This window comes from Acinonyx jubatus, chromosome D1 (assembly GCF_027475565.1).
Source record: "Acinonyx jubatus isolate Ajub_Pintada_27869175 chromosome D1, VMU_Ajub_asm_v1.0, whole genome shotgun sequence".
NCBI classification, from domain to species: domain Eukaryota; kingdom Metazoa; phylum Chordata; class Mammalia; order Carnivora; family Felidae; genus Acinonyx; species Acinonyx jubatus.
Genome location: NC_069390.1, coordinates 27,220,978 through 27,243,378, shown reverse-complemented (window position 1 = coordinate 27,243,378; position 22,401 = coordinate 27,220,978). Strand labels below are relative to the sequence as shown.

The window sequence follows — 22,401 nt, the reverse complement described above, 5'->3', positions numbered from 1 at the left end:
GCCTATTGCCTTTGGGTCAAGACGCCCAATGCTCCAGTCCATGGTGTGAGTCGGAACTTTTTGCAGAAAAAAACCCCAAAGCTTAAGGCCGTTTATTATGACCCTTGGTCATTTCAACTCCCAGGAGCCCTCTCCCCATCTCCCTATTTAGCAGCACTCAGAGTCTGCTTTAGACAATTATCCCTTTCTCGACGCACTCTGGCCCCAAAGTGGGCACGTGACCCAAGACAGCAGACAGTCACACCCTAGAATCTGAATCTTTAGAGAGAACATTTTGGAACTGCCCAAATTTTGGCTTTTTGTAGTCTGGTTGAATTCTCCCTCCAAAGTTCCCCTAGATTAATTTTCTACGTAAGTGAGTCAAAATTGGTTCTGTTTCCTAAAGGCCTGTGTGAAAGGAACTGTTTTTTGCTCAGCCAGCAGCTGTGCGCACTTCAGTACTTCTTTGGGCGGGAAAGATCCTAGTGAGGAAAGAGGTACACGTAGTATTTTGTCTTGGACAAGGGAATTAAAGACGCTGTAAGGAAAAACACAGAGCCAGTAAGTAACCCAGACCACCAAGGCAATGCTAGGTTTTGTTGAGGAAGGTCCTAGTCGTCTCTGTTCAAGTAAGGGCATCAACACGAGACAGCTGACACTGGTCACACTCTTCTCTTTCAGTTGCTACCACTGGGTGTCCCGCATGTTGTTTTCCTTCCGGGCCAATAACCACACTCGTGCATTTGATTAAATTTTATTTTTGGAAGGGCATTCCTCCCGGTTTGTTGAGATTACATAATCAAGGGGTCTTAAAAAAATGTTAATCATGAAAGCCTAGCATCATCTGCAAAAATCAGGCTATGCTGCTAAGTACAATCAAGATTATAAGAACACAAATGTCCTTAAGTCTACCGGACCTTAAGAATTATTCACCATCACCCACTAGAAAAAGGCAAAACGTTGCCGTCCTGAAAAGGTGAATCACTTTTCAGGAAACCAGAAGAGTTTCCCAAAGCCTTAACAATTGTGATTATGTTAATAACCCTTACACATGCATTTTACGCTATCTGTGCTAAGTCAGCTAGGAGTCAACAGGCCGGAAGTTGGCAGGCAAATCACACCCTTGGTGTTGCTGCTGTTCGTGAGGACACTTGGAGGTCCCCACCTGCAACTCAGGCTCTTCCCATTGTGTTCATACAGTATAAGTACACGTATGAAGAGACTTGCTACCAGTACTATGCAAAACAAGCACACTTAATACCGCAAGTCATTTTTAACACAGGATGTCCAAATGTTCAGACTTTTAACTATGTGTGACAAAGCCAAGATATCCCACCATTCCAATAAAAAAGTGGGAGGGGTAGTTTTAACATATCATTAATATGTCCTATTAAGTTTTTCTAGGGAAGACAGAGTAGCCCATACACAATCTAGGGACAGAGGAAAACTCAGATCTCGGAAGACCTGGGGTTTCCGTGCCCTGCCATGTGGAGGGCTTACCCTCTTCCTTGCCAGACACCTGCTAGTTGCGAAGACCAAGGTCATTCCAAGTGCTCTGCATTAGGAATTTCACTGCCCCTGACAGCCCACACGTGGAAGGTTCTTTGTGCCTGCGTGGCAGCACAGGGCCCGTAAAGGGAGAGGATGAAAGCATTCCCCGAGAGACTGCTGAAAAGAACCCCCTGCCCCGGTCTGCCCCCAAAAGCACTCATGATACTCTTTAACTACATTCAAGGAATGAGACGGGAAAGAACGGAGACGTGCAGAGTCTAATGTACTCCAGCGGCCACCGCAAAGCTGGTCTTGCAACAAGCACGTGACCTAGCTCAACTCACCCGTGCCTCCCTCTTCAGTTTCTTCCCTCCGACGGGTCTTTGCTGCCAACACGACCGGTCTTCAAAGGCGCTGAGTCTCTCTTTTTACCAAGTGGCTCAAGCTAGTTTTAATCCTTCCCAATAGGATCCAGGTGAAAATAGCCTTGGGAATGCAGCAGCAGGGGAAACAAGGAATATACAGAAACAGAAAGTTTAGGAGAAGGGCCTCCCAGTGTTGAGTTAGAGACAAAGGTGCCAGGCTGCTGCCAGCAGCGGGGTCACCAGCAGAGCCATCTTCCCGGAGACAGTGGTGCCAAAGCTCCTGTTACACAGGTCCTGCTGGCAGCAGCGGTACTGGAGCTTCTGAAGCCCCAAGGAAGCTGAGATGCGCTCGAAACTGCAGTCCGCCAACTTCCAGCACTGGTAGTAATAGGATTTGGGCTCTGTGGGGGAGACACACACACAAGGGTGAGCAAGTGGGCAATGTTCTGTGCCTGCCTTCGAACTCCTGATCCTACTTCTTAGAACCTAGCTCCGAAGGGAAGTAGAGACATCCGGGCAAGAATACGTAACCTAGTCGGGCTATAAAGGGGAACGATTGAGCGACTGATGATGCGGCTCGAAAAGGAACTTTTCCCTAAAACCAAAGTCTCGTGAGAACCCGCACAGCTGTGTGTGGTGGGAGCCCACAGGGGATCGTGCTGAGGTTTTAGGGGTTTGCTAAGATTTTTAAACACATACTCCCATTGATCCAACAACCTTATTTCTAGAATTTGCTCTATGAAGTTCCTTGTGAAAAAGATTAGGAGAGATCCTCAAGAATGGTTACTGCAGGGGGCGCCTGGGTGGCTCAGTGGGCTAAGCATCCGACTCCAGCTCAGGTCATGATCTCACGGTTTGTGGGTTCGAGCCCCGTGTCGGACTCTGTGCTGACAGCTCAGAGCCTGGAGCCTGTTTCAGATTCTGTGTCTCCCTCTCTCTCTGCCCCTTCCCTGCTCGTACTTTGTCTCTCTCAAAAATAAATAAACATTTAAAAAAATCCCTAAGAAGTGGAAACCCACATGTCCATTAATTGGTGAATAGATAAACAAAATGTGGTCTATCCATACACTGGAATATTATTCAGCCATAAAAATGAATGGAAGTATTGATAACGTGTGATAACACGGGTGAACCTTAAACACATTATGTTTGGTGAAAAGCCAGTCACAAAGGCCACAAATACTGTAGAATTCCGTTTATATGAAATGTCCAGAACAGGCAAATCCATGGGGACAGCAGGTAGATTAGTAACTTCTGGGTTATGTGGCAGAGGAATGGGAAGTGACTACTTAATGGGTAAGGATTTTCTTTTCGGGATAAAAATATTCTGGAGTTAGTGATGACAGACGTGCAACCTTGTGAATACACTAAAAGTCACTGCATTGTATTATTTTAAATTGTATGTGAATTATATCTCAATAGAATGGATGCAGGACAGTATGTAGAATGAGAGCCATCTGTGTAAATAAAGTGTATGTGTGGAGGTAAATGCATTAATTTTTTTCTGGAAAAATCCCCAAGGAATTTAACAGTGTTACCTTCCCAGAAGACTATGCTTCATTTATATATCGCTTATGGACCGAGATTATTTTTTTTTAAGTCATTGGATAACTTTTTAAAATACTTTAAACTTCATTTAAAAATCATTAGACTATTCAGTAATATAGGAAGTTTCCAAGAAAACATGCCACTATGGTCCCAATCTTTGCACACATAGAAAAATAAAAGCCAAAAGCATATATGCCAACTATCCCATGGTTTTTTTTAATATTCAGAAAAATGAAGGGAAAAACAATGTGTTAGTTGAGAGGAATTATGGTAGATTTTCCTCTCCGAAATAACTGTCTATGTGCCAAGACTGTGTGCTACAAACTGGGGATATACAGGCATAGGAGGTATGGGCCTTGCCCTGGAATCCCTTTCTTATCTTCTGTGCTGGGAAAAAAGAAAAAAAAATGCAGATACCTATTTCCTTATTAAAGGCTTGTAACTAAATTTCATTCATGGCTGGGAACAAAACTACATTTTTAAAAAAGTTTTATTTATTTTGAGAGAGAAAGAGAGAACAGGTGCACAGAAGCAGGGGAAGGTCAGGGAGAGAGGGAGAGAGAGAATCCCATGCAGGCTCCGCACCATCAGCACAGAGCCCAACTTGGGGCTTGATCTCACGACCTTGAGATCATGACCTGAGCCGAAATCAAGAGTCAGACATTTAACTGACTCAGCCACCCAGACGCCCTCAAAACTACATTCATAATTGCAAATGTAACTGTCCCACCTCCTCCTCAGAGGGAATGTATGTTTGGACTGAATTTTAATGAAGTTTGGTCAAGTGGCAGAGGCCAGAGTGTTCTAGTGACTTTACTTTCTTGGTCATCGGTATTTAAGAAGATGCCTCCAATAGAGGATGCTGTGGAACAGGGCAAGTTACTGCTTTCCATAATACTAACCAGGCAGTGGAACTGGAAAAACATTAAAGCTACCAGAATTTTAATTAGGGGAACCTAACAGCCTGGAGAGAGCAGATAGCAATTTATTAATAATTGCTACCAATTAATCATTTACTATGTGTCCTGCAGTGAGCCAAGCATCTGCTTCAATGATCTTTTTAATTTTTTTTTTAATGTTTATTTTTGAAGGAAAGAGAGACAGAGCATGAGCGGGGGAGGGGCAGGGAGAGAGAGGGAGACAGAATCTGAAGCAGGCTCCAGGCTCGGAGCCTTTCAGCACGGAGCCTGACACCAGGCTCAAACTCATGAACTGTGAGATCACGACCTGAGCTGAGGTCGGATGCTTAACCAACTGAACCACCCAGGCGCCCCTCTACTTCAATGATCTTATTTGCATAACAACCTCTGATGTGGTGAGCTCACCAAAGCCTCTGTCAGAACCACCCAAATAAAGCAGATTATATCAGAGTCACTGGAATGTTAGAGGTTCTCTCTCTGCTTGACGCATCATCCCGGCCCTCTTTGAAGATTTAGTTTGCATCTAACGTCACCAAGCAACAGTCCCTAATTGTCCTCGGCACCTCTAAGTGTGCCCCTTGTTCAGAAGGTCATAAGGGCAATGATGGCTTGGCGCAGTCACGAGGCTTCTGCCAGAGTCTAAGCACGTGGTTTGTAATGCTGGGACATGGCCAGGATGCCAGTAAGTATCAGCTGAATTCACACTCAATGCCTACTTCTCTTCTAGACTCACTCTGTACAGCACCATCATGTGCATTTTCTCTTCAAACTGCCCCCCTGACCCCAGAAGAGAAGTATGCCCACTTTCTAGTTGGGGAAAATGTGGCTAGAGTAGTTGAATGATCTCTCCAATGAGTACCTGACCTTTGACTCATGTTTTTGACAGTGTGCCCTGCCTCTCCCAGGAGACGTCAATCCGAGCTGCAGGGGGATTTAGGTGCTCTGTTAGTATCTGTCTTACTGCAAGGTCAAAACAGCTCTAGTTCAAGAACTGCTATGTCTGGCCGAATTTGGGGACTTCTGTACATAAGAAGAAAAATATTTAAGATTCATGTTATCCCTTTTTAAAAAATAGATTTTATTCTTTAGAGGACCTTTAGATTCACAGCAAAATTGAGCAGATGTAGAGTTCTCAGCCCCCTGACACCTCTGTGCCCACCCTAAAGAACCTCCCCTTTATCAGCATCTCCCCCACCGCCCCCCCCCCCCCCCCCAGTGGTACACTTGTTACAACTGAGGAACCCACATGGATTTATCATTACCATCCAAAATCCATCATTTACGTTTCGGTTCGCTCTGGGTGTTGCATGCAATTTGACATACACGTGGCACATGCCCACCAATATAGTATCACACAGAGTAGTTTTGTTGCCCTAAAATCCTGTGCTCCACCTTTTCATCCCTCCCTCCTTCCTGCTAACCCCTGGCAACCAATGACCTCTTTATGGTCTCCTTTTGCCTTTTCCAAAATGTCCTACCATGGAATGATACATTACGTAGCCTTTTCGTATTGGCTTGTTTCCCTCAGTAATAGGCATTTAATTTTCCTTCATGTCTTTTCATGGCTTGATAGCTCATTTCTTTTTAGTCCATTGTCTGGATGTACTACAATGCACAGTTCATTTACCCATTCACTTACTGAAGGGCATCTGGTTGTTTCCAAATCTTGGCAACCATGAATAAAGCTGCTAGAAACATCTGTGTGCAGGTTTTTGTGTGGACAGAAGTTTTCAACCCCTTTGGGTATATATTCAGTGAGTGCTGAATCACACAGTGAGAGCATATTTAGCTTATTTAAGAAACTGCCAAGCCGCAATTTTGCATTCCCACGAGCAGCGAATGACAGTTCCTTTTGCTCTGAACCCTTGTCAGCATTTGGTGTTGTCAGCATTTTGGATTTTGGCCACTATTAATAGGTGGGTCTTGTTATTTATATGAACCACTTTTTCTGCCCCAAAGTTTATTTTTATTTATTTTGAGAGAGAGACAGACAGAGAGAGAGAGCAAGAGGGGGAGGGGCAGAGAGAGGAGGAGACAGAATCCCAAGCAGGCTCCATGCTGTCAGAGCAGAGCCGGATGTGGGGCTCGAACTCACAAACAGTGAGATCATGACCTAAGCTGAAGTCAAGAGTCGGATGTTTAACTCACTGAACCACCCAGGTGCCCCTACACAAACCACTTTTAAAAGTGGAACAATTCATTATAAGATAGATAAGTTTTGGATGTCTCACGTATAGCATGGTGAGAATAGTTACTAATATTGCATTGTATGCTTGAAATTTGCTAAGAGGATAGATCTTAGTGTTCTCATCACACACAAAAAAGGCAACTGTGAGGTGCTGGATGTGTTACTTAGATCACTGTGGTAATCATTTCACAATGCATACAAATATCAAATCATTACACTGTGTACCTCAAGCATACACAATTTTTCTCTATCAATTATTGTTCAGTAAAGTTGGAAAATTTTTCAATAAAAGTTTAACAATCAGAAACAATGGGATTTGAGAGCTGGAAAAAAGATTTGGCTCTACTTCCCTCATTCCCTCTCCTCTTCACCTCTACCATCCAATACACATATTACATTTCATAAATGAAAAAATACAGGCAGAAGGAACTTACTGGATGGAGGCAGGACAGAGATGGGAGATGGGAGCTCCTAACTGCTAATCTAATTCTTACTCTACACATAATATTGCCTTTATTCTGTTAGTATCCAAAATCTATAAAGAACTTCTCAAACTCAACACCCAAAAAACAAATAATCCACTGAAGAAATGGGCAAAAGACATGAATAGACACTTCTCCAAGGAAGACATCCAGATGGCCAACTGACACATGAAAAAATGCTCAACATCACTCATCATCAGGGAAATACAAATCAAAACCATAAGGAGATATCACCTTACACCTGTCAGAATGGCTTACATTAACAACTCAGGCAACAACAGATGTTGGCAAGGATGCGGAGAAAGAGGAACCCTTTTGCATTGTTGGTGGCAATGCAAGCTGGTGCAGCCACTCTGGAAAACAGTATGGAGGTTCCTCAAAAAACTAAAAATAGAACTACCCTACGACCCAGCAATTGCACTACTAGGCATTTATCCACGGGATACAGGTGTGCTGTTTTGAAGGGACACATGCACCCCCAAGTTTATAGCAGCACTATCAACAATAGCCAAAGTATGGAAAGAGCCCAAATGTCCATCAATGGATGAATGGATAAAGAAAATGTGGCGTGTGTGTGTGTGTGTATATATATATATATATATATATATATATATATGTAATATATATATTATATATATGTATGTATATAATGGAATATTACTCGGCAATCAAAAAGAATGAAATCTTGCCATTTGCAACTATGTGGATGGAACTGGAGGTTATTATGCTAAGTGAAATTAGTCAGAGAAAGACAAAAATCATGACTTCACTCATATGAAGACTTTAAGAGACAAAACACATTAACATAAGGAAAGGGAAACAAAAATAATATAAAAACAGAGAGGGGGACAAAACAGAAGAGACTCATAAATATGGAGAACAAACTGAGGGTTACTGGAGGGGTTGTGGGAGGGGGGATGGGCTAAATGGGTAAGGGGAATTAAGGAATCTACTCCCCAAATCATTGTTTCACTATATGCTAATTTGGATACAAATTTAAAAAAATAAAAAATAAAATTAAATATAAAAAAAATATCGCCTCTATTCTCTTATTTGGAAATGACACTTTTTGTGGAGGGAGGTGGGAGAGATGTGGTTGAAGAGACACAGATGATCAAGGTTAACTTGATGCATGTGCTCATACATAACTGTGTTCAAATATTTGTGGAGTGAGTGGCCATGTTCTCTCCAGGGGCCTTATTGTGCTTTCTACATTAACAATGAATTATTATGGGCCTCTCTATCGAGGTAGAGGACCTGTCCTACACAATCAAGGACCTTGCATTGTAGGGCTTGGAATTTTAGCCACATTCCAGGAATTTATATCAAAATTATCAGATACTCCAGTCAGACAGGATAATTCTGATTTGTCCTTACTTATTGAAGGATTTCTTTTTTCTAGGCAAATTAATCTTCTTCTCCTTTCTATTGGGTTTTTCTGAACCTGTGGGTCTCCCGAGCCTTTTAGGAGTTCACCTGATATGTTCAGTATTCTTTGTGGCTGACTCTGGAAAGGCTTTGTGGTAGAGTATAGAAGAAGAGAATAACCTTGAAGGGTGTTTTTATTTTTCTCTCTTAGATGACAGTTACTGCTTGTTGAATACAAGCCTGATGAGAATGAATGTGGCGCTCATTTTTTCCCAGGCCCTCCTCATCCCCTTACAGTTAGGAGGCAGGGAAGGGGCAGGCTCTTACCGGCTTCAATGTAGAGACACGAGTCAAAATTCGATGAACAAACGGAGGTCTTAGTGCAGTTACCAGTCACTGGTGATGCGCAGCTGTAGCATGTCAGGCTATGACCTAGAATCAGAAAGAAACCCGTCAGGACTTGTTAGAGCAGCACTAACTTGCCGTCCTGGCGGAAGGAGGCCCACCATCTGCACTCGATGGGACGGGGGCTCGCAGCTCACAGCGCGCTTCCATTCCCACACAGATCCGTAGCAGATCTATTCTTCCAACCTCAAACTGCAGTCCCAGCAGCAATTTTTGGACCCTGATACAAGTACAAAAAGAATTTCCATGTGTCAAAATCCCTAGAACTGTGCAAATGAGAAGCTTCCTCTTACCCTCAACTAGAAGTGATTTTTAAAAAGTGATTAATTTGCAGCGATGTATTAAAAGGTAACTATCAAGAGAATAAACTAACAGAATTCTATAAATGCCTTCCAGGCAACGAATACTCTCTGATCACATTCTCATAGATCGATAATCAGTTATGAGGCAGTATCTGTCTGTGTGAAAGGACATCTTTGAAAATGAAATATGTAAAATCTCATAGAAGAATGTCATGGTGAAACTCAGACCAAGTGTGGGTTTTAGAACCCAAGAGCTAACTTGCAGTTCTAAGGCCAAAGCATATATCCATCCCCAGGGGGGAGGGAATTTTCCAGAAGGCCAGAAGAAAGTGGCTCCTCACTATCTGAGCATATAGGAGCCAAGCTCTCTAGAGCATCTTAAATGGCCATGTTCGCCTTCCCTGGTGTGAAATCCCACCTAGCAGACGACTCTCCATCTGTGAAGGTTCCAGATTAACCTTTGAAAGGTCAGTCCAAATAACTCCCTCCTACCACTTTGTTTGCAGATGACGAGACAGATGCCTGGAGCCAGGCGCCCTCCCATAGAGTGAAGGTGGTGGTGGGGGGGGGGTGGTTAGCCCACTCTGCCTCTTCCTTCCTGAGGGCGTTGGTGGCCCGTGTGGGAGGGGAGCCACAATCGGAAGGGACAGAGACGCAATGTTTCTGCAGTCCCCTCCTGTTCCGGATGCGTGTACACACGCATGAGAGGGGAGAATGTAAGAGGGAGGGTGAATTCTGGCTCGGATCCTGGAGACGGCCGTTTGAAAGGTTGTTCCTAGGACTGAATCTTCTCCTGGCTAGAGCCAGAGTTCATTTGGTTTCTTCTTCTTCTCTTTTTTTTTTAATGTTTGTTTATTTATTTTGAGAGAGGAAGAGAGAAAGCAGTGAGCAGGGGAGGGGCAGAGAGAGGGGGGAGACAGAGAATCCTAAGTAGACTCCCCGCTCCCAGCGCGGAGCCCGACACAGGGCTCAAACCCGTGAACCATGAGGTCCTGACCTGAGCGGCAATCAGAGTCAGATGCCCAACTGCGTCACCCACGCGCCCCTTCATGTGGCTTCTTGACAAACCTTTAAACAGTGGAACCAAAGTTCACCTTTGGAAATTCTGTTGGGCAGAAATATTCATAGCTACCATGTTCATTCAGTGTGCAAATATCCACGTACCTACATGCTAAGCATTGGGTCAGTCTTGCTGAGGTCGAAGAAAAAGTGAGCGCATGACCTCATGGTTCAGATCCATGTCCCCGGGGACCGCTCACCTGAATGGCAGAGGACAGCCAGGATGAGCAGGAGCACCAGCAGGATGAATCCTTGGCTTCCCATCGTGATCATCCACAGACTCTGCAAGGAAGGGACACAAAGGGTGGTCACAAACCAACAAATGGGTGCTGGTTATCTCAGAGACCAACAGCTGGAGGGCCTGGAGCCTTCAGGTAGCATGGGGAAGGAGTTAGCAGATCGAGAAATGGTCTAGAAATGGTCTGGGGTGCCATGAACCAAGGTGCTCTCCTGGTCCCTCCTCTTGCCCCCAAACCTCAGGTTACTAAAGAAATGCTGCTGGTCCTGGGAGAAGGGTGGCTGTGGGAGTCAAAGTGCACCTGGCCGAGAGTCAGCAGTGCCCGGGCCCCAACCCCAGCTCTCACCTACAGTGGCCGTGAATAAATGTCCACTCCAAGCCACAGTCGTCACGATCACGCAGTGGGGATAGCACTCTCTTCCCCATAAGTGTTGTTTAGTCAAACGGGAATACGAGAAAAATACTTAATTCAGCAACTACAATTCCCACTCTGCTGGCCCCACCCGAAGCCGCTGGCTGAGCCGGGGCCTAGCAAGGGTCACCTTTCCAGGCCATGCCACTAAGTGTGTCAGGCCAGATAGGTGACACTGGTGCCCTCCAGATGCCGGTGCCTCCTGCGGCAGAACAGGAGGCAAAGGTTTAGCATGCACAGAAGCTCCCCACCTTAGCAAGTGTGATGGAGACACCGCCTTGTTCATCTCCTCCCCTCTGGGGAGGTAAAGAGGGGTCTGGGTGACTTTGACGACCAGTCCCACTACAGTAATGCCTACGTGGGTACAGTGAGCATCAGGGGAGGAGACGGAAGGGTTGAGATAGCTCAAACCCTTTTCACCCGATAAGGAAGGCAAAGCACAGAGAGATTTCTAACTGAGTAAGTATAAGTCAGCTCTAAGAAGTCTCCCAATCCCACCCCTACCTTCCCAACCCCCTCCTGAAACAAGGAGGCAACAGTGCCTCTAAACCAAGATGCCCCACAATCTAGGCCCCTCAGCCCCACAGGTCAGGACTTCTGCCTGACAGGCCCAGGGTCTCTTGGTAGGTGAGCCCCCCACCCCTCTTTAAGTTAGGAACATCATCTCCACACCTCTGAAGGTCATCCTCTGCTCAGGAATGGGCTGAAGATGGTCAGGGGAGGGTTGAGAACCAGAAAGAACAGATTCTGGCATTGCTCAAAGAAAACACTGAGTAAGTCATGCCTGGATCAAAGAGACACGTTGCTTTCCTGATGTGTGGGGAACTAGGAAGAAAACCAAACAGGGCCTGGCCTTTCTTTACAAGTTGAATAACCTCTACTTCCTTCTGGCCTCTTCAAAATCTGCAACAACCTACTAATGGCCACCCCCCCTCCCCATGCTGAGCCTCCTGGGGGTTAGCTACCCACAGCAACCCCATACAGTGAGGATTGGAGGTGCCCAAGGGCAGAGGTTAGAGCTCAGCTGTCGGAGTGGCAGAGATCTGGATGTAGGGCAGGTTATGCGGCTGCAACCAGGCCTCATTCACTTCATCTACAACAAGCGGCGGGTACAGAGGTGCGATCCAACACCGTGAGGATTTATGGAGGTAAAACAAGTTAAATGAGTATGTGCTTGACACAGCCAGGCACACACAAGTGGTGGATGTGTGGATGCACACCGACTTCTTGCCCTAACTCAGACAGGCATGTCTACTACACCTCCTGTTCTGAGTACTCTGCCCTAACTCAGACAGGCATGTCTACTACACCTCCTGTTCTGAGTACCTGAGTACTCGGATCTTTCTTCCTGGCCCCTCCCCCTGAGAGGTGGGGGCCCTGAGGCCTCCGTACTCTAAGCGAAGAGGAAGAGGCATCAGCCCCTCCTGCTGGCATCCTGACTGCCCTGCAATGCCCTCTGCCTGGAGCCAGAGGAGTGAGAACCCCTTCTACTCTCCCCTTGCTAGTGAGTGACCTGGGCCTGGGCACACTGCCAGCTCCCCGCCTGGCTTCTCACGTTCACCAGTTTCTGGGCAGAAAGGATAACTGACACGTTCAAGTTAGACAGGGCTCAGGTCTGTGAAGAACAAGGAGAGGAAGGTATTAATCTGAGGTCCCCCACAGCAGGGCAGGGGCTACAAAATAAGAACGGCTGCCACGTCAGGTGTCCCCCCTGGAGGAGGAGGAGGGAGGGAGCTCCAGGCCAGGGTCAGGAACTGGGAAGGTGTCAGGCTGGCAGGAACTTCCAGGCTTCCCCTGGAATGGTGACAGCAGCATGGCAAACGGGGCCATACACAGAGGTGTCCCCTGATGAAGTGCATCGGAAAGAACCTGCCTCCTAAGAAACGCTCATCTCTTAACAAAAGCAGGGAAGAAACAATGAGCTGCTTAAGGGACAGGCTTTCCTGTCTGGTCTGGAGAGTCTGAACAAGGCCTTGAACAGGTCTGGCTCTGCCACCTATGTGCTGTGAACTCAACCTCTGAACTCCACTCTCCATTCATTAGCATGGGGATAAGTACACATACTGCATGGTACAACACCCGGCACTCAAGAAGGCACTCCGAAAGCAGTTGCCACTATAGTATTACTGAAGAGTGAGGTTACCAGGAGGAAGAAACTGGGGAGGGAGGGGGTGATAGGAGGGAGGGGTGTGGAGGGTAGACAGAAGGTAGCATTAGGTGAGGAAGCCAGACAAACGCCCTGGAATGGATGAGCCGGGGGCATCGAGGGCACCAGACGTTAAGGCAGCCCCCAGATTTTGGGGTTGGATGGAGAGTGTCAAGGCTTGGTTTCAACACATCACTTTGCTGGCTGGTAGTCACTGTGGCCGCTTCCGTGACATGGCTGTGGGAGGGGAGGGCAAAGATGGCAGAGGAAGAAGTGGCCAGTGTGCTGATACCAAGGTTAAGGTGTTCAAATTGAAATGAGACCAAGCCTTCGTTAACCACTACTAAAATATCAATTTCCAAGGGCAAAATGTTGTCACAGCAGGAGAGGGAGGAAAGAAAACACCTGATTGCTTTAAAGCTGTTTTATAAATGCCCCCAACATGTTGACAGTAGTTAATGCTAAGACGGATTATTTATGATTTCTTATTTCTCTTCCTTTACTTTTTGCCATACTTTCCCCAGCTATTCTATAATGGACCAGGTATTACTTTTATAATCAGAGATATTGGGAAAATCCACACATAACAAATGTTTCCCTTTTGGTGGTCACATAATATCACCCATCTTTTGGCAAATCTTTCTTCAGAATTAAAACAAAAACAAACTGAACCTCATAATTTCAAACTCTTACCCCCTAGTCTAAAACACCCTCTGCTTTAAACTTTATTTATTTATTTATTTATTTATTTATTTATTTTTTAACGTTTATGTATTTTTGGGACAGAGAGAGACAGAGCATAAACGGGGGAGGGGCAGAAAGAGAGGGAGACACAGAATCAGAAGCAGGCTCCAGGCTCTGAGCCATTAGCCCAGAGCCCGACGCGGGGTTCGAACTCACGGACCGCGAGATCGTGACCTGAGCTGAAGTCAGACACTTAACCTACTGAGCCACCCAGGCACCCCTGCTTTAAACTTTAAAATGATGCCCATAAGTTAAGTGTACATCAGATGCTCTGCCATGACTTTCCCACTCCACCCAAGCCAAACACTTCCATGCAAAATGCACCCAGAGGGCCCCAACACTCTTCTTTGCTAAGCACATTAACTCATTTAAACAGTGGATTTAAGGGGCACCTGGCTGGCTCAGTCGGTTAAGCGTCCAACTTCAGCTCAGGTCACAGTCTCATGGTTCCAGGGTTTGAGCCCCGCCCTGCGTCAGGCTCTGTGCTGACAACTCAGAGCCTGGAGCCTGCTTCAGATTCTGTGTCTTCCTCTCTCCCTGCCTCTCCTCTACTCACGCTCTGTGTGTGTGTGTGTGTGTCTCTTTCTCTCTCTCAAAAATAAAAAAACAAATTAAAAAATTAAAAAAAAAATTTAAACCGTGGATTTAATTATTGGAAACAGACTAAAGTCATTCTGAATAAAGTCCAAAGACTAAAGATGGGTAAGCCTCCTGGAAAATACCATTTTGGAGTTGTAATACACACTTGAAGCCAGTCTTAGGAAGTATGGACAGGTTTTTCTGGGTGACTCTGAAGCTGATTCCTTCAGGGGTGCTCCATATAGGCTTTTCATCTGCAGGAATAAGTAAACACTAGAAGACAGATAAGCACTGTCTAAAACAGTAAACATTTGGCAACATACATGGCTATGAGTAAATTAGGATACAGTTCTACGGTGGGAAACTGCACAGCCATGAAGAGGGACAAACAGGGAAGGCTGTTCACAATGTATTAAGGAAAAAGCCAGTTGAAAAATAGCTATAATCTTACCACTTTTTGTTGAAAGTGACGCTTGCAATACTATATCAACTTTCCTGAACAGTTTTGGAACATGTGGTTGATAGAACAGTAGAATTATGAGCAGCTTGTTCATGCTTAAATATATTTTCTTAACAATAAACATTTTTATAGAAAGAGTTCTGAACGTGATAGCAGGATATGTTAATGTACTCACAAATCATTTTACTTGCAGCTTAAGTTTTTTTTCTACTACTCAACCTGATTAGGTATAAAAATATATACCACTTTCCAAAATTGGCTTGAGGTAAAAAAATGTTTTGTGTACATATCCTCTCCTATGTCTATCTGGTGACAATTATTTTAGTCACACTCTGTATTGGTAAAATATGAGGCTTGGGTGATTGTCTTGCAGTCCTGCAAGAGAGAGCTACATTCTAATCCCACTTTGCTGCCGATTCATAGAACCTTAAAGCGGTCAAATGAGAACTGACGTGTTCCTCATTTGTGAAGGGGTAATGATTATTCTATATAATGAAAAAAATATAAGATTAATATGTGAGGGTTTTAAAGCTTAATATGGACTAAAAAGTAGCAGTTTAAGGAACAAACAAGCAGACAAATGTACATGCAATCCTGGAGTTACTCTGTCTTGGGCTCAGTCAGACCTGACCTGGAAATAGTATTTTTACTTCCTAGCGGCCAATTTCTGAATTCTTTCCTGTTTATCAGGATAGTAAAATAAACAGGTGTAGAACCCAGGAGAAATAGTTGAAGGAAGAAACCAGGACTCTTCTATTTGAAAAAATATAGTCAGAGACAATTACTGTCTTCAGATATGCTGAGGGTCACTGAGAAAGGGAGGGAGAGGTTATCCTGTGTAATTTCCAAAGGCAGCATCAGGACTTCCTAAGGAACAACTATTTGCCTCCACCCCATCCCTCCTACCTTCCTGCTGTGTGTGAGGCAATGTGCAGAGTATCAGCACATCTGGAAAGCAATTCCCTTGGTAAAATGTAAAAAAACTTCTCATCACTTGACAATGTTCAAGCAGAGAGCAGAGATCAAGGATCACAGACATTGCAGAAAAGGTTCCTGCAGAAGGCAGCAAGGGGTTAAAACCAAAGTTCTCAGAAGTACAAGAGATTCATTTTACAATAAAACCAACCTGATAATTATTTATTCATTTGCATCCACCTGAGATGGAAGAGGAAGCTGAAACGTTGCAAGGTGATTTACAAATACAGACATCCCTGATCAAGTTCCTGAAAATGCTTTAGGTAGCAAACTTATGGATAGTGTGAGCCCACATTCCACCCCCCCCATATTCCATTATTGTAAAAGGAAAACAAAGGGATGTTACTGTCCATCCAGAAACTCCAACCAGTCCTTCCAAATAACTATCTAAACAATCCATAGAAGTTGAACATGAAGCATTTAGCACATCACTATTTAATGACACAGCTTAAGCAAATGAAAGGAATTCACTGGTGAGTGGGCATATTTACTGCCGTTAAGTAGGTTCACTCTCAACACCCCATTCATCCCACAACGATTATTTATGAGCCCCCTGTGAGCAGGTACTGTGCTAGGCGCTGTGTTAGTGACCAGTGAACCAGGCAAGGCCCCGCCTAGAACTTTATAATCTAGTGGAGGTAGACATCACCTAGTGCTAAAGACTAGAAAGAAAACAAAATAAGGAAACAGCACCGGTTCTGAAACGCAAGTGGCATAAGAGTCACCTGTAAGGCCATTAAGCACAGATGCAGAGTCCCATCTCTAGAGGTTCTGGGTCTTGGGTCTGGGGTGTGGGGGACAAGAATTTGCATTTCTAACCAGGAACACACCGAAAACCACTGGGTTAGAGGGTGACCAGGGACAAGGGTGAGGCTAGTTTAGATAGGGCTGGAAGCGTCTCTCCCAACAATGTTGTGAGAGAAGCTGTTAGTTCTAATTAAATAATTAAAGGCTTCTTTTCCTTTTAAGGGCCTGTGTGATTACACTGGGTCCAATGTCACTGAATGCATTAACTGTATTTAATCCTCACACAATGTTGTAAAGTAAATTTAATCTGCCTCCATTTATCAAAAGAGGAAACTGGATCAAGGAGGGGAATGAATTTAGGCAACTGTGGTAGGCAGAATAAATAACACCTCTCTTCCCCAAAGGTGTCCGCGTCCTAATTCCCGGTACCTGTGAATACTGGCAACCTTAGATGGCAAGTGACTTTGTAGATGAGATTAAGGTTACAGCCTGTTCTGGATTATCCATAATCATGTGGGCGATTACATTGAAGAGGACAGGAAGGCAGTAGGATCTGTCAGAGATGTGAAAACAGAAGCGGGACGCCTGGGTGGCTCAGTTGGTTAAGTGTCCAACTTCAGCTCAGGTCCTGATATCAGGGTTTGGGAGTTCGAGCCCCACATCGGGCTCTCTTCGGATCTTCTGTCTCTCTTTCTTTCTGCCCTTCCCCCACTCATTCCTTCTCTCTCTCCCCCCACCTCAAAAATAAATAAACATTAAAAAAAAGAAAAGAAAATGAAGCAAGTGGGGGAGCCTCATTGACAGCTGGTAGAGCATGTGACTCTTGATATCAGTGTTGTAAGTTTGAGCCCCACGTTACAGACTACTTAAAAATAAAATCTTGAAAAAAAAAAGAGGAAGAAGAAGAGGCAAGAGATTCAAGGAGGAGGATGGAGCTCTCTTACTACTGCTGATTTTGTGAACGGATGAAGCGGGGTGGGGGGGCCACAGATGAGGCATACAGGTGGCCTCCAGAATAGTCCTCAACTGACACTTGACCAGGAAACGGGACCTCAGTCCTCTAACCAAATGGACTCTATTGTGCCAATAACCGAATGAGCAAGGAATGGCTTTTCCCACAGAGCCTCCAGAAAGGAACACAGTACTACCAACACATTGACATGAACCTGGTGATGCCCACAGCAAGACTTCTGACATACGGAACCACAGATTTAATTAATCTGTGTTGTGTTAAGCCCCTAAACTTGTGATGATCTGTTTCAGCAGCAATAGAAAATGGATGCACCAACCCCAGAACTGGTAAATAGTTAAAGCAGCATTTAAACTCAGCTCTGAGCTTTTACCCACAGTTAAACTCTCTGGAGAGGAGACTTCTCGTGAATTCAGCTTCTGAAGTAAATTATTAAGTTGAGGCCACCAGAGGAGAGACTTTTATATCGATGCTGGTTCCAAGAGATTCACAGATACCCATCAGTTTAGTTTCTGCTCCTGGGAGCGTGGCACCTCAGAGGCTGATGAACTTTAAGGCCAGAAGTGTCCTCAAAAATGAAATCTAGGGTTCTCATGTTCTAGAAAATTATTGGAACCCCAGGGAATGAAGTTACCTGTCCCGAGGCAACATGTTAGTTGCAGAGCCACACTGGGTGGGTCCTGCTTCCATTCACCAGGGGCTGGTAACTCACAAGTGGCGTAGTGTCAGAGGCTTGGAGCTTTGCCTCCTTATCACCTTGGGACACATATAGTGCCTGCTGCAGCCACGTATACAGACACACCTAGACAAAAATCAGTTACTCAGTTCACAGAAGTAATTACATCAGAAGGTAGGGACAAACAGAAAGCCACCATCATAATGAACAGCCCCTCCCAGCCACCTGGGAGGTCCCACTGCCAGGGACAACCCCCCCAAAACTCTCTAAACCACATAAATCTGCAGCTTTCCCTACAAGGGCCTTCTCTGCCATTTGTTCCAGGACTGCAAGAGTTAGAGGTCTCCGAAGAGGGCCTCTTATTAGAGAGCCAACTCATGGCCCTGCCCTTTGAGGTTATACATGCATAGCCAATGGTTTAGTGAAGATATTTCACAAAGATACAGCGCTTAGATAAAAAGTACATATTCCCCTTGAGGAAAACCTCAAGCACCTCTGGGCTTGGTTTTGTTTTTTGGCATTCTGGCCGAAGTTTAAGAGCTGACCCAGAATTTTTAATTTGCTTCTTTTCAGGAGCTGGTACCTGCAGCTGTCAAGGTGAATTCCATTACACAGCTGCTCTCCTCATTGTAAAACCCACTTTATTTGGGCTTTGATTTTCCAAATCACTCAGTAATAATGGGCTGTTTTCCTTATATCAAGGTTCAGCAAAAGGTTTCCTGTTTCTGCTTTAAAAATACAGAAGTGACAACTTGTAGGCATTTTTGGTTCTCTGCGAGGCAAGTCTTTATCTTCCTTGGGGTTACAAATCTACCGCCAGAGTAAATAACCACATTAAAAAAAGTGTTTTTTAATGTTTATTTTTGAGGGGGAAAGAGAGAGAATATGAGCAGGGGAGGGGCAGAGAGAATGGGAGAGAGAGAATCCAAAGCGGGCTCCAAGCTATCAGCAGAGAGCCTGCTCGGGGCTCCAACTCAGGAACCGTGAGATCAGGACCTGAGCTGATGTCAGATCCTTAGCCGACTGAGCCACCCAGGCGCCCCATAAATAACCACATTTTGAGAAATGTGAACACCCCTAACAATGAACATTCTGAGCTGTATGTATCTTCCTTGGAGAAGTGGGCGTAAAATGCCCTTATGGGGAACAGGAAAAATTGCTGCGGGGACACCCAAAATACTAATAGCCACCATTTGTGCCTCACAAACAGGTGCCAAACTGATTTCCACGAATTACCCCAGTCCTTTTAACACCCTATGAAGTAAGGCCTATTATTTTACTGATAATAATGTGAGGTTAAACAGCTCGCTCAAGATTACCCAGCCAGTAAACAGCAGAGCCAGGATTCAAACCCGGGTGTGCTGCCCAGGCCCTTGACCGCTACACCGTGACACATGAACTTGGTGGTTGTGAATTCACCATTTCTATTCATGCACACCAAGCTTCAAACTCTACTTGATTCCAGGTGGATTCCAGAGCCACGGTCACCAAGAGACAGATTAAGCTAGGTAAGGTAGGGCAAAAGTGGTAGAAAAGAGGTGTTTTCCTGAGAATTGAACAGAGAGTCATCTCTGGGTTAAGTCTCCTACGTTTGGAGTCTTTACCTCCATTTCACAAATTGTTTATTATCACAAGCTAACCTTGACAGGGGCCCTATGTAGGCTATGTCTCTAAATCTGTAAAATGTACGGGCTGATTTGTTTAGAATTAAGTAGAAGTATTGCAGTTGAGAGAGGTGGGCAGCCAGGTCTCCACTGGGGCCCCTTAACCTCTTGAAGAAAGTCACCACCAAGTAAGAACATGATTTTTAAAAGCACCAGCTGGTGGGCGCTTGGGTGACTCAGTGGGTAAGCATTTGATTTTGGCTCAGGTCATGATCTCATGTAGACTGAGTCCCAGATCGGCTCCTGGCTAAGCCTGCTAGGGGTTCTCTCTCTCCTTTTCTCTCTGCCCCGTCTCCGCTCGTGCGCGTGCTCTCTCGCTCTCAAAATAAATAACATTAAAAAAAAAAGGCATCAGCTGTTCACAACAGGAGGTACCATGGCCACAGCCGGTTATAGAGAGTAGGAAAAGCACCGTCAAAAGGAAAGCGTGAGAAAGTCTCTGGGCTAGCGCCTTCACAAGGTGCAAGATGAACGCACTATTTCACAACCCAGGCCTGCCCAGGACAGAAGCAGGAAACCTGATCTCAGAAGTCTCTGCCAAGGTGAGTCACTAACTCCAGCTTCTCTCATTGTGGGTGCGTTCCAGGCTAGCTTCCAGAAGCCATTTCCATTGCCCGGCCGCCGCCCACGTGTGTTAGTTAGCTAGCCGAGAGATGGCATATGTGACGCGGCGCATTTCCAGGATCCATGGAGAGCCTGCTTCTCGTTAAATAACAACACAAACCTCGATTTAACATTGCTTTGCAAGTCCGCTGCCAGACTCCAGGAAGGGGGTAGCCCCCTCAAAACAAAATGTCTACGTTTCGGTCCCGCCCTTTTTCCAATTCCAAATTTGTACAGCTAGAGAAGGTCTGTTACCACCTGGCACGGAGCGGGTTTAACTTCCTTTCGAGGCATGATTTCTCTTCCCTAAGGTGCAAGAGCTTCCCTTCAGAGCGAGGCGAGGGCAGGTGGTCGGGGTTCCAGGAAGATAGTCCCTAGGCAACGGAGGGCACAGCGCGCAGGATTTGGGGTGTTTCGGAAAGGGCGCCCACTCCTCCCCCCCTTCTCTTCTTTTTGTTAACAAAAAGAAGAGAAGGGAGGGAGGAGTTGTGCAGGGCTCTCCTGGGCAGCCCCAGGCAGGCCACCAGGGGCCTCCGGTGCCGGGAAGCCTCGGGCCGCGGGCAGAAGGGCCTGGGGGAGGATGCCGAGAGTCGCCACTCCTCCTGGGGTCTCCGCCCGCCCCGATCCCGCCGCAGGTGAGGGCACGCACCGAATCTAGCTCACTGCGGCCTCAGGTTCCGGGTGCGGCTCGGACCCAGCCCAGCCCAGCCTCCGGCCTTACCTGCCAGCAACCAGGGTGTCTGTTCCAGCGCCGCGCGGCCCGTGTGCTCTGGCCCGGCAGGTCTTTTCAGCCTGGGTCGCTGAAAGCCCGGAAGCTCCGCCCCCTCTCGCTGGCCCTACCCCCGCGGCCGCTAGGTCTGGCACTCGCGCGCCGCAGTCTGGGAGCCCAAGGTCACCCAGGTCCTAGAGCGATCTGTAGACGCTTGGAGCTCACCGCGCGCGCCCAGGCCACCTGAGCGACGGCCGCGCAACCAGCCCTGGCCAGGCAACGGGGCAGCCACTGCGCGCAGGGTGACTCAGGCTACCCGCCCAGATTCAGAAAAAAGACCGTGGCCACGAATAGATTAAGATCTTTAAAACCCCAGAAACGGAAAGTTTATGTCCTCCTCTGATTTGTTTTAGGAAACAAATATATGAAAAGTCCATGTCTTCAGATTTTCCGTTCGTTAAAAAAAATAAAATGTTTCAAAAAACTTTATTGTGCCCATGCCAAGCCCCCACTTGGCCTGGCTGTCAGGTTCTCCAACCCTGCTGCAGCCTGAGTCTCCTTTTTTTTCGTAAATGCATGAGATACCATTTAAGTAGGGAAATCATATAACTGATTATGACATGTGCTTTCTACCACGATCCTGATGGCTTTTGGATGTCAGGGAATGAGTTTCAGTTGGTGGTGCCCAAATCTTGGTTTTCCTCTCTAGAAATGGGAGTCTCAAACCAAGACTTGCTTTGATATTTAAAATGTGTCTGCTGAACACAGCAAATACAGGGGCGCCTGAGTGGCTCAGTCAGTTAAGCGTCTGACATCAGCTAGGGTTATGATTTCGCGGTTCGTGAGTTTGGGCCCTGGTCCAGCTCTGTGCTGACAGCTCTGAACCTGGAGCCTGCTTCAGATTCTGAATCTCTCTCTGTGTCTCTCTCTTTCTCTGCCCCTCCCCCACTTGCACTCTCTTTCAAAATAAATAAAGACCTTAAAAAAAGACAGCAAATACATGTATTTCCTTGTTTACTAAACTCTTTCACATGCATTATCTCATAGGCATCCTATTAGCTATTGCCTCCTTGTAACTCTTGGATTCTGAGATGCCACCCTCTCCTGGTTTTGCTTCCAGTTTCTTGATCTTTCAGGCTTTTTTTTTTAAATATTTATTTATTTATTTATTTATTTATTTATTTATTTATTTATTTATTTTGAGAGAGAGAGAGAGAATGAGTGGGGGAGAGGCAGGGAGAGAGAATCCCAAGCAGGCTCTTCGCTGTCACACAGGGCCCAATGCAGGGCTCAGTCTCACAAACTGTGACATCATGACCTGAGCAGAAATCAAGAGTCAGAAACTTTACCCATTGAGCCATCCAGGTGCCC

The 22,401-nt window shown here is 45.7% G+C and overlaps 1 protein-coding gene across 2 annotated transcripts; it reads right to left on the bottom strand.

The window, feature by feature from the left end:
• Positions 1 to 717: 717 nt before the first annotated feature.
• Positions 718 to 21,318, bottom strand: CD59 (CD59 molecule (CD59 blood group)). 2 transcript variants are annotated; one of them, XM_015081150.3, is made up of 5 exons: positions 21,043 to 21,276; positions 18,013 to 18,180; positions 10,308 to 10,389; positions 8,669 to 8,773; positions 718 to 2,236 (listed from the first exon to the last, which is right to left on the bottom strand). In XM_015081150.3, exons 3-5 carry the CDS (start codon positions 10,378 to 10,380, stop codon positions 2,034 to 2,036), a joined length of 381 nt encoding a protein of 126 aa, XP_014936636.1. In that variant the 5' UTR covers positions 10,381 to 10,389; positions 18,013 to 18,180; positions 21,043 to 21,276; the 3' UTR covers positions 718 to 2,033. The 2 variants fall into 2 exon arrangements, with proteins under 2 accessions (XP_014936636.1, XP_014936635.1); XM_015081149.3 differs by lacking the exon at positions 18,013 to 18,180 and having other exon boundaries at positions 21,043 to 21,318.
• Between the last annotated feature and the right edge of the window lie 1,083 nt (positions 21,319 to 22,401).